This window comes from Lemur catta, chromosome 1 (genome assembly GCF_020740605.2).
Source record: "Lemur catta isolate mLemCat1 chromosome 1, mLemCat1.pri, whole genome shotgun sequence".
Lineage (NCBI taxonomy): Eukaryota > Metazoa > Chordata > Mammalia > Primates > Lemuridae > Lemur > Lemur catta.
In genome coordinates this window covers 224,083,544-224,096,559 of record NC_059128.1, presented here as the reverse complement: position 1 = coordinate 224,096,559, position 13,016 = coordinate 224,083,544, and the positions used below count along the sequence as shown (strand labels likewise).

The 13,016-nt window shown below is 36.9% G+C and overlaps 1 protein-coding gene across 1 annotated transcript in view; it reads right to left on the bottom strand.

Annotated features, from left to right (window-relative positions):
• Positions 1–2,678: 2,678 nt before the first annotated feature.
• The window catches only part of POLQ (DNA polymerase theta), a 98,272-nt gene continuing 87,934 nt past the window's right edge, over positions 2,679–13,016 (bottom strand). Inside the window, exons 28-30 of the mRNA XM_045540178.1 lie at positions 6,529–6,682; positions 3,694–3,809; positions 2,679–3,217 (exon numbers count right to left, since the gene is read on the bottom strand). Of these exons, the coding sequence (XP_045396134.1) occupies positions 3,104–3,217; positions 3,694–3,809; positions 6,529–6,682 (384 nt within the window). The 3' untranslated portion in view covers positions 2,679–3,103. The remainder of the gene's footprint in view (positions 3,218–3,693; positions 3,810–6,528; positions 6,683–13,016) is intronic.

Here is a 13,016-nt window from a genome sequence, read left to right as displayed (position 1 = left end):
CCTTACCAGAGCAATCAGACAAGAGAAGGAAAATCAAGGGCATTGAAATGGGGGCAGAAGAGGTCAAACTATCGCTCTCTGCTAACAATATGATCTTATATCTAGAAAAGTCCAAACATTAAGCCAAGAAACTCCTGAAATTGATAAATGAATTCAGCAGAGTCTCAGGATACAAAATCAATGCACACAAATCAGTAGCTTTCATATACACCAATAACATTCAAGCTGAGAATCAAATCACAGATGCAATATCTTTCACAATAGCATTAAAGAGAATAAAATATTTAGGAATATATTTATCTAAGGAGGTGAGAGACCTATATAAGGAGAACTATAAAACACTGAGAATAGAAATTGCAAAGGATGTAAACAGATGGAAAAACCACACCATGCTCATGGATTGGCAGAATCAATATTTTAAAATGTCTATACTACCCAAAGTGATCTACAGATTCAATTCAATCCCTATTAAAATACCAACATCATTTTTTGCAGATCTAGAAAAAATAATTCTATGCTTTGTATAGAACCAGAGAAGATCCTGTATAGCCATAGCAACCTTAAGCAAAAAGACCAAATTGGGAGGCATCAATCTACCAGAGTTCAAATTATACTATAAGGCTATAGTAACAAAAACAGCATGGTCCTGGCACAAGAACAGAGACACAGACCAATGGAACAGGACTGAGAACCCAGATATAAAACCATCCTCATATTGTCACCTGCTCTTTAACAAAGCAGACAAGAATATACACTGGGGAAAAGAATCCCATTCAATACATGGTGCTGGGAAAATTGGATAGCCACATGTAGCAGACTGAAACAGGATCCACAACTCTCACCTCTCTCAAAAAATCAACTCACAATAGCTAACAGACTTAAACCTAAGGCATGAAACTATAAGAATTGTAGAAGAAAATGTTGGAAAAACTCTTATAGACTTCAGCCTAGACAAAGAATTTATGAAGAAACCCCAAAAGCAATCATAGCAACAACAAAAATAAATAAATGGGACCTGATCAAATTAAAAAGGCTTCTGCACAACTAAGGAAACTGTCATTACAGCGAAAAGACTACAGAATGGGTGAAAATATTTGCATACTATACATCCAATAAAGGGTTGATAACAAGTATCTATATAGAACTCAGGAAAATCAGCAAGAAAAAATCAAATAATCCCATTAAAAAGTGGGCCAAGGACATGAACAGAAACTTCTCAAAGGATAGACTAATGGCCAATAAACATATGAAAAATTGCTCAACATCTCTAATCATCAGGGAAATGCAAATCAAAACTACAATGAGATATTGTTTAATTCCAATGAGATTGTCTTGTTTCAAAAAGTCTCAAAACAGCAAATGTTGGTGTGGATGCAGAGAGATAGGAACACTCATACACTGCAGGTGGGAATACAAGTTAGAACAACCTCTACGGAAAGTAGTATGGAGACATCTCAAAGAACTAAAAGTAGAACTACCTTTTGATCCAGCAATCCCACTACTGGGTATTTATCCAAAGGAAAAAGACATTCTATAAAAAAAGACACCTGCACTCAAATGTTTATAGCAACACAATTCACAATTGCAAAGATGTGGAAACAACCCAAGTACCCATCAATATATGAGTGGATTAATAAAATATGGTATATGTATACCATGGAGTACTATTCAGCCATAAAAAAATGGTGAATACCTCATATCATCCTGAATGGAGCTGGAGCCCATTCTTTGAAGTGAAGTATCACAAGAATGGAAAAACAATTACCACATGTACTCACTATTAAATTGGTACTACTTAATCAACACTTATGTGCACACATGGAAATAACATTCATCGGTTGTCAGGCAGGAGGGAGAGGGGAGGAGGGATGAGTAAATTCACACCTACTAGTTGTAGGGCACACTGTCTGGGGGATGGGTACACTTGTAGCTTTGACTCATGCAGTGCAAAGGCAATACATGTAACCAAAGCGTTTGTACCTCCATAATATTCTGAAATAAAAAAAGAAAAAAAAGAATTATAGAGGAGAATCATACCACTGCTATAATATTAAAAGTTATTCCACCAAGGGGAAAAAAAGAATCTAATAAACACTTCCTATGTGCACAGACATTATGAACAAGCTATGGAATAAGTAAATAAGGCACATAGCTTTCTGATACTTAGACCAAATACAATTTTTTAAAAAACAGAACTGTTGCTATAAAGTTTCTCATAAATTCATTTTATTTTAACAGCAAAAATTCAGTTCCACACCACTGACTGGGATTACAAAGTACAATTTTTTCAACATGAGTATTTGCACCATGCCACAAACAGAAAGGGGCACTAAGGGACTGATAAGGGGGTATTTTCTTTTTCTGGCAGTATTATATTTAACTGCAATAAAAACATCTGATCTTACGGAACAAGATACCTCTTAAAGAGGTATAGCTTATTTTATAATACATAAGTATTCCAAATACATTCATTGTATGAATTGGGGAGGGAAAAGGAATAAGAAATAACATTTCCTAGACTCCATCCATACCAAGTCCTTCCACTTTATAGAATTTATAATTTATTAGCTCATGCTATTTTAAAATACTATTTCAGTAGTCTTAAATTAGACAAAAAAAATCACACATAATACCTAACCCTGGTGCTGTACGTGAAACCACATCCTTATCTGCCTCTGGCTCCTGCTGGAGTCTGTGTCCTGGGTGTCTGGATCCTGGACAGGCCTGCAAAAGCCCCTGGGGCAACAGCTCGGTTCTCTTCATGCTCATCCTAGACAGGTAAGGGCCCAAAGTGCTAAGTGCATATTTCAAGCATCTGTTCTGAACATGTTTAAAGCCACAGTAAATTATAAAAGCTACTCTCTGAGAGTGATTATAATCATCAAACTTGGTATTTCACTTCCCCCATCCACCAAAAAAGTTTTTTGACACTACAGAGAACAGACTCTGATGTACATTTTGAAACTCTCACTACAAAATTACTATCCTAAGTCTATCAAAACTTGAGAGTTTGTTTTCCTGAAGTAGGTGAAAGGGAATCTCCATTCTTTCCAGGTGATTTTATCTACACCAGGCCTCCCTGGGAGGACTTCATAAGGCACAGTTATACATCAAAGTCCTTCAGCTCCCCCCAGCTGGTACCTATTTTCACTTTCACTTTCAGTTTCACAGAAAGTTTTATAGCATTTTCCATCTCATTCTTGACAATTTGAGCTACCTACAAAAAAAAAAAAAAAAAAAAAAGAGGTTAACAAACTCTCTGCCCAATCAAAGAATGTTTCCCAACCCACCCACTGAGAAGGTGATAAGCCAGACTAGGGCTCTTCATCCAATGGTGCTTAAAATGCTAAATTAGAAAAAATCCAGGTATCTCAAAGTGCTCTTCACTGATGAGCAGGAGCTTCTGACAGTTGTGCTAGAGTGCTTGGAGCTTGGATACCTTCAGGCAAGACTCCAAATTCATGTCTAATTTCTCCCAGACAAAAACATCCCTGCATCAAGAATTTCCTTAAGAATAAGTATAAAACAGCACTCTTAGCTCCTGTTCTATCTGTAAGTACTCAACATTTCCGTAGCCATCCTGGGGCTAGGATAGGGTACCAAAATCCTCATGCATAGGGGAAAAAGAAGCTGTCAGCCTGACCTACAGTGTCTTAGCTTCCCAGAGAGTGAACACAAGCCCTGAAAAGATACCTGAACAACATCCTCTTCTGCCACTTCATATAAGAGTTCATCGTGGAGTTGAAGGATGAAGAAACCGCCTCTGATTGGGCAGAACATCCCTTGCAGTTTTCTCTTTGGTAACAATCCTACCCATGAAAAAGTAGCAAAACTGATCAGCATGTCACTGTGCCATAGGAGAATGTTTTTAGAGATTTTGAGAAACTGGGAAATTTTAATTAAGAGGTTAAAACACGTAAAACTTAGAACTATCAGGAAAATAACTCCTTGCCGGTTGCTACCTGGCCTACCTATTAGGTAAACTCAAATCCTTATCAACTTCCTCCCAGAAAGAAGGAGTCTAACAAAGAAGTCAGTAGATGGGGTATGAAGAACTCTGCTCCAAACTCTGGTCTAACTTATTTCTCATAACAACCAACATTTTCTCTGTCTATGGAGTCCCCTATTACCATCTGAGCAAGAGCACCAGAGTGGCATGGGGCCTGATTCCTGCCCCAGGAAAGTGAACTAGTATTGTTAGGCAGTGTTTTATAAGGGGACACTCCCTGATGTCTTTTTATGGCTAAAAGTGTCACTATGGTAGAACTGGTGCTTCCACAATTGGACCCGTACACTCTGGACAAGTAATTCTAAACCAAGGGTCCAAATGTGGACCTCAGAGAATGTAAGAGTCTATGTCTGTGTGTTTTTCTATGGAGAAGATCCATACCTTTTAGCAACTCTCAAAAGAACCCGTGACTCCAAAATGTACTAGATTTAGTTACCATTTCCTAACTAGCTGGCCTAATGGTACAGATTGTGTCCCTCTGATCACTAAGATAAGGCGCAGCATGACAGCTTTAGAGTAGTTGCCTTTACTTGTTTGTCCCTTCCTCACAGCAGTCTTTGCTTTCTGCCATTCAAATTCCCTACTTATCTTTCAGGGCCAGCACAGGTACCACCTCCCTCAACATCTGGTGCTTTCCTCAGAGAGAGTTCTTTAATTGTCACTATCTGCAGCCCACATTTGCGCAGAGGTGGCCCTCACAGGGTAAGGGAACAAAGGCAGTTGAGGCTATAGCAAACTGCTTCCGCACAGAGCTACAAAACTGTCCATCTGTTTGCCAGTTCAGCTGAAATCTGATCTGCCCCACTAAAGCCCCACCTTAGCTCACATCATCAACTGGATGCTTTAGTTTTTCTGCTTTCCGGTTACCATACTTTGTCCTCTTGATTTCCCCTGGTTGTCTAGCTTCTGACCCAGAATGCCGCAATCCTCTTGCTCCAGGTGGTCTGTATCCTTAGGCTCCCTTGGATCCCACTGACCTACTACCTTTAACCCAGCACAACACCATGAAGTCATGCTCAGTGACATCTCCATGCTGCCTTCCACTCACTCTTGAAGTTGTCATTGTCTATATCCTCATTTTGACACTTACCACTCTGCTTTGAGGAGCTAATGTAAATATTTCAGTCAGGAATATATTTCTCACCTTTCTTAAGTAGATTTTAAATTCAAACATAGGTTAATAACTTTTACTTCTAAATCCCCCAAAGCACACAGCACAGTGTTATTTCCCAAATACATTTGATTGTACATTCTCTCTATAAATATAAATGTGTGTGTTTATACACACACATATCCCCATATACAAAATGTTGAATGAACAGCCCCAGATATTTTGAAGGGGACTGAAGACAAAAAAATTAATAGTCCTCATTTAATGAGAAAATAAACTTTTGTATCTATGTATTTTTGCATGTAAGTGAACAACTTTGTGTAACTAGCTTTATTATTCTCTAAAATCTACATGTATGTCTCTCCTGGAAATAGCAACTCCCATCCTCAACAGCTGATCTCTACCTTTCTGCCCCCTCTCCAGAAGCTTGTTCTTCCTGTGTGTGCCCCAAGCTTTCTTAGCTTCTTCCCAGGGAAATTTAAAATATGGCTGTCGTCATAGTTTGACAATCTCAGTGACAGTGAAATGGTATTTAAAGCAGAAGTATGGACATGTGACAGAAGAGAAGAAGGGAAAGTTCTCTATACTCATTAGAACAAAAAATTGTTTATCCAAGCAATAAGGAGATAAGGAAAATATTTAAAAAATAAGAATAAGAAAAGATGGCAATATCAGCAAAGGAACATATGTGATAAGGTGAAATCAGAATATATTCCCAGACTTCAGAGAACACTGATAGTAATAAATAGGAAAATCAACATGTTCTTAAAGCACAGTCAGAGGATCAAATCTGCAAAGTTAAAATTACTTTCACAATAACAGTATGAGGTTATTTGCCTTTTCCAGCCTCATTCTCATAAGTGTACAGCAAGGCGGCCAACTGGTTTTAGAACTGAAATTCCCACATCCTGGGAAACCTATCAGTCTCCTACAAACTGGGACATGTATCATCCTAGACTGTACAAAGGGTTTTCCAGAGCTTATAGGACATGTGCTGTTGTAACAGATTGAATGCAGAAGCAGATAAGAGAATCCGGCTGTTTTTTCTTTAAGAGATTTGCAGAAATGTAAAATAAAGCCACCTATCACTAATTTTCTTTTGTCCTGAAAAGATGTAGATGTTTTCATAAAAATGTTTTCATGTTAAATATAGGTTTATTGTTATTTTAAATGTTAATAAATGTTGTAAAATTCCCTGTTTTAATTTCTAACATAGTAAATACAGTAGATATAACCCACACAAACAAAAGCTCTTTGGGATCCTTAATAATTTCTAAGAGTATAAAGACATCATGATACCAAAACATTTGAGAACAGCTGAGAAATAAAATATAAAATACTTTGCCTTTTCTTTTCTGAAACAATTATCCTCACCATGTTATAGTAGGGGCTTCATCTACGAACAAACCTGTTCTGTCACTTTGGAGCATGCCCTCTCGATGACCGTGGGACTTGAAGGTTGAGTGGAGGGCCTCTAATTGCTTCTGAATGTTAACTGTGGCTATTTTGACAATATCAGCCGCCGATCCCTGGACTGTTGTATTGATAGCCTGACGCTCGGCCTATAAAAAACAAGAACAGGCGCTCCATCAGATATAGGAATGTGGTTTCATACTTGCCTTTGGTGTCTACAGATCAGTGCTCACGTTTGCAGCCAGACTGGAAATCTGTCCTGAGATGTGACCCAGGACATCAACTATTAGGCTGCATCCTAAGAATAACAACTATAATGATCCAGGGCTCTAGATTCTAGGCTATTTACATGAGGATGACTAAATATAAGGTCACATTGCTTTAGTTTAGAAGTCTTCAATATTCATTAGGACACAAAAACTGCATTGCACTTAGAGTGTATTTGGTAGCTCAAAACTATTTTATTTTATAAACATATATTATCAGCGTTCTAGTTGTTCTAAATATCACTCTAAAGGATGTATTCCTCAAAATACCCTTAATCCTAAACTGATATAAGTAGAATATCATTCATTGTGATGTGGGTTGGAATGTCCTAAGCACATCCTCCATACCAATGGCCTCTTGTTCCTAAGTAGAGTTTGGCCCCAGCAGGTTTGGTACCCTCTGGATCAGAGCTTGTCATGAGCTGCTGAGGCTAATCATTAGCTGCTAGTGATAGTGCAGATCCGGGATCCCTGGGTATTAAGGTGGAAATTCCCTGAAACAACTGCTGCCAAGTGCTTCTTGGCCAACAACCATGCCTGCTAAAAATAATCAGCTTGGGAGGGTAGAAGAGGGGGTCTGGGTTAATATTGTGAGGTAAGCTATCCATGATATCACTCGTGGTACCTCAAAATGTCTCAGAAAGTGGGAAGGGTCTACTCAAGGGAGGGGAGTCGACATAACTTGAGGGCTCTTCTCTGAACTACACCCAAGTTCTTGTATATTAATATCTTTTAAAGAGATGGACATTTTTTAAAAAGTAACTTTTTTGTCAAATGCTGATGAGTCTATTATAAAGTCACTAAGTTGTCGCGACTTAAAGAGTGACTGAATTTCAGCATTATACTGACTCCTCTTCCTTCTTGACAGTGCACGTCTCTGTGTAGCAGATTGTATAATTGTTGCTATTACTTGCTGCTTTTTTCTGTAACATTACACAGCCCCACCGACTGCCATGTGATTTGAGGTGTTGCTCCATGTAAAAGGATAGCCTTGACTTGTTTTGGACAATGAAATGTGAGTAAGACTGACATATAGGACATCTAAGAAATTTTAAGAGCTATCCAACACTGCCACAAAAAAAGGGGCATATACCAGATAAGAACTTTTCTTTCATTATAAACTCCAGAATGAAGAAAATATGGCGCAGAGCCACAGTCAACCAGAGCCAAACTGTAATATTAATGAGAGATAGTTTCTTGTTATAAGCTACTGAAATTTGGGGGCTATTTTTACTGTAACATAAGCAAGCAAATATATGACTAATATATATTTCACTCTCAAGATTTTGTACTTCTCTGATGTTCTTCCAAATTAGGAAAACTTGGCAGTCTTGGTTTTGTGTTTCAAAAGCTCAGGTCCTTCTTCACCAGGCCTATTCATCTACATGAAAAATATAGGCTTCTGGTAATGGAAGATTAGGCCTTTAGGAGGAACCCTCCCACTGATAATATCTCAACTGGAAAAGCTGGATGGAAACTGCCTCTTTGAATAAATCAGACAGCTAAAAAGGAAATGAAGAATTATAGAAATTAGAGATCTAGGAAAGAAAGGAGACCAAGAGGAAGTGATCCTGGCATTAAAGGCCACCATTTCGCCCAAGGGAATCAACAGAGTCCAGAAGGGGCAGCTGAGAGACTAAAAAGCTGAGCAGATCTTCTGAAAGGCTTAAGGGGGTTGGGGAGTAAACATCTGGGTTCAGGGCCCAAAAAGTAGATGGGAGCCTGGCAAACCATCAAGTTGCAACCTAAAACTAACACCTTAGGAAAAAAGATAAACTCGAAATAGTCTGGCTCTAACAGTCTTGCTTCAAATCATCTCTACCTCTGAAGTAGGATCAAAGTAATCCCATGATGTTAGTCATTCTAGTTTTCTGCAAGAAGCGAAGGTAAATTCTCTCTGAATAAAATTAGTATCATCATATAAGCTTCAAATTACTTCCATAATCTTTCATATACAAAGTTTGACACTCAGAAAAAAAATAACCAGAACAAGGAAATGAGACAATATAACCATTTTTATAGAAAACTGAGAAAAACTAAAGGCAAAAAGAAGAACAGACTACAGGGATACAAGAAGGAAATTCCTCAGACTATAGACTATTATCAAACCTAGACTTGAATAATCATGCTTCATATAGTTAAGAAACTAGAAGACAAAATTGAATATATCAGCAGAGAACCAGATATCATAAAATAAAACAAAATAGAAACTCTAGAACTGAAAAATAAAAGTAACAGAACTTAAACACTCATGGGTTAAAACAGCAAATTTTGAAAGGCAGACCAATAAATTGGAAAATAAGTTGAAAGAAATATTCAGACTAAAGCACAATGAAACATGAGGGATTAAAGAAACACCCTTAAAGTTTACAATAGGAGTTCCAGAAAAAGAGGGAAGAATATGATGAAGCAATGACTGAAGAAGTAACAGGTAAGAATTTTCCAAAATCAACAAAAGATATCAAGCCACAGATTCAGGAAGTTCTAATATCTTCAAGAAGGATCGATTTAACACACCCTCACACACAGGCACATCAATTAGAAAAACACACACACTTAGACACATCACAGAAAATCTGCTAGAAACCAGACAGAAAGAAAAATACTGTATTAAAAACAACTAGAGAAAAGAGGCAGATTGCAATTAAAGGAGCAACAATTAGACCTGAGGTTGCAGACTGCAATTAAAGAGCAACAATTAGACCAGAGGTTGGCAAACTACAGCCTCCAGGCCAAATCTGGCCCACTTCCTGTTTCTGTAAAATAAAGCTTTATTGTTAAACAACCACATTCACTCATTCATGAATTGTCATGACTGCTTTTGCACTACAACTGTTGAGTGGAATAGTTGTAACAGAGACTCTGTGGCCTACAAGCACTTCCTTTATCTGATATAGACACTATTAAAAACCTAAAGGAAAATTCTACTTATTGATAAAATGTTTAAAATTTTCCTTCTGAGATCTGAAAAGAGGCAATGCTGCCTCTTTTCAACATTGTTCTACTTCTATTCAATGTTGTCCTAGCAAGTAAATCAAACAAAAGTAACGATAGAAATAGGTTTAGAAAGGCAGTTATAAAACTATACTTTCTTGTAGATAACTGTGTAGGTAGAATACTTAAAAGCATCTAGAGGCTGGGCATGGTGTCTCACACGTGTAATCCTAGCATTCGGGGAGGCCGAGGTGGGAGGATTGCTTGAAGTCAGGCATTTGAGACCAGCCTGAGCAAGAGTGAGACCCCATCTCTACAAAAATTAGGAAAAATTAGCTGGCCATGGTGGTGTGCATCTGTAGTCCCAGCTACTCAGGAGGCTGAGGCAGGAGGATCGCTTGAGCCTAGGAGTTAGATAGAGGTTGCAGTGAGGTATGATGACACCACTATGCTCTAGCCTAGGCCACAGAACAAGACTCTGTCTCAAAAAAAAAAAAAAAAAAAAAGCATCTGTAGATAAATTACTGCAATTAGTAAATATTACTTGCAAGGTTTCTAGACAAAAGAACAACAATGAAAACAATTGTATTTCCATGTAACAGCAGCATATGGTTAGAAAATGAAAAGAAAAATTTTTAAACACACCATTTACGATAGCATCAAAACTTTTCAAATACATAACTACAAATATATTTTAAAAAAGCATAAGATCATAGTTTCCCCAGAGCTATTCAAGGTTATTGAGAGAACTTAAGACCTAAAGACCTAACTAAATGGACAAATACATCATGTTCATGGATTAGAAAACTCAAATTTATAAATATGTCCACTAATCCTATCTTGATCTATAAACTCTAGGTAATTTGAATTAAAAATCCCATCAGAATTTTGTGTTTGTGTAGAAATTGACAGGCTGATTCTACATTTTATATGGAAATGCAAAGAACTAAGAATAGCCAAATATTCAAAAAAAAGAGAAAGAAAACAACAAAGTAGGAAAACTTACTCTACTATATCAAGACTTCTTACAAAGCTGCCTAACTAAGGGAGTATGGTACTATCACAGATCTAAATTTGAACAAAAAAGCCAGACCCAAGAGTACATATGGTATGACTGTATTTAAATAAAATTCAAGTTCATACAAAACTAACCTACAGTTTTGTGTATGTGCACACAGTGGGGACACTACTGATTTGGAGGGAGCAGAGAGAAGCCTGTGGGCTGCTGGAGAAGTTCTATATCATCTTAACTCGGTGGTTATATGGGTACATACACATGTAAAACTTCAAACTTTGTACTTAAGATTTGTGCCCTTTACTGCATGTATGTTACTTCTCAATAAAAATTTCAAGAATATACAAAATTAATACTCTTTCCTCAAAACCCAGACACAATGTGGGAGAGAATATTTTCCACACAAGTAACCAGTAACAGCCTTCTACAAATCAATATGAAAAAGGTAGACAACAGAAAAATGAACAACAAAACCTAAACAGCCATTTTCCAATGCAAAAATAACTAAATGGCTAATACACATTTATAAGGTTGCTCTACCTCACTAATATTCAAGGAAATGCAAATTAAAACTTCAGGATACTACTTTATACCCACCAACATAGCTAAAATATTAGCTTAATAGCAAGTATTGGCAAGAATACAGAGCAATGAGAACTCATACATCCTTCTAATGGGAGAACAAACTGCTACAACTACAACAAAAAACAATTTGGCTTTATCTACTAAAGTTGAAAATATGCAGCTATCCTACGACTTTGTCTTTACCAAACATAAATGCAAGCACATGTGCAAGAATGGACAAGAATGTTCAACTCAACAAGATGTACAACAGCTTCAAACTGGAAACCCAAATGTCCATCAATAGAAAAATAGATAAATTATGGCATATTCATATAATAGAGTACTATATAGCTTGAAGGACTTGCCTACATAATTTTGAATAAAAGAAGCTACATACAAAAGAATATCCATATATGATGTATATAGAGCTCAAATATATGCACAAGAAAACTATAAGGTTAGAAGTCATGATAGTGGTTATTTCTGGGAAGGCAGGGGGTGGTGGTTAGGAGGCTCTCGGGGCACTGACAATATTTCTATTTCTTAACCTGGGTGGTAATTATACAGGTGTAGCTCTATGATAATTTACTGAAATTTACATGTTTTCTGTGCTTTCTCTAGATGCATGTTTTTCAACACAACAAAAGTTTAAATGAAAACCAAAACCAAAAAACAATCTGGCTGCATTTACTCCCAATTCAGAGGAATGAAATATTTATTTCTCAGCAACATAATTAATCAGACAGAAATTTTATTCCTAAGCGTTTGGCATGAAAAAGCCTTACTTTCACACCTTTAGGTACAAAAATATTAGTTTTCATGAACTTACATGATTCATTTACATTAATAACGCTATACTCCATTTTTCAACATGTAAATCCCAAGAAACATAATCAATTCCTGTTAGATCGAGTCCAAATTTCTAAGCCTGCCATTAGAAACCTTCTAGCTTTTATCTGGCTCCATCTATCCAGTAGAAAATTATCTACCCCTCAGTGACAACTCAAACTCTCCATTCCTATCAGGTTGGCTTCTAGCACTCCTCACTCAGTTATCCTTCTGTGATTGTCTTTTTTCTCATTCCCAACAATCTAAATTTTAAATAGCCTTCAAGAATCTGTTCAAGTCCTACCTCATCCCTAAAGCTTAATAACTGAGTAAATAAATGATGTTTTTATATATTTTCTGTTTGTGTTATCTCTTCCAGGACTTAAAACTTCTGTTTCCTAGTGCATCAACTACAGTGCCTAGTTCACTTAGAGATATGGTAAAAGCCTGAGGAATATCTGATGCCTGCTTGTTGCTATGTCGGAGGCTAGAGAGTGAAGAAGCCAATTATTCCTCCATGGTCCCTAAAAGCACTAGTGCTCTGAAGGTTTAGAGCTTCAGACAGAAGTTTAGCTGCGTACTTTCACTGCATACAATGTGTAGTGAGCACCAACACAAAATTATGGGGGAAAGGCAAAATAAAACCAGTTAAAATAAGAATATTTGGACTATAATAGAAGCTTAAGTACTCAGATACACAAGAATACCTTTATGAATCCCAATGATTTTAGAAAGAAATTTTAATCATAAGTTGAGCAAATATCATCAATAAATCTTTAAAATGTTAAAAATAGCCTATTTCAATATTTTGGGTATACTAATAACCTCTGCTGAGACAGTACTTTTAAAATAATTCAGTAGAAGGAAGCAAAAATA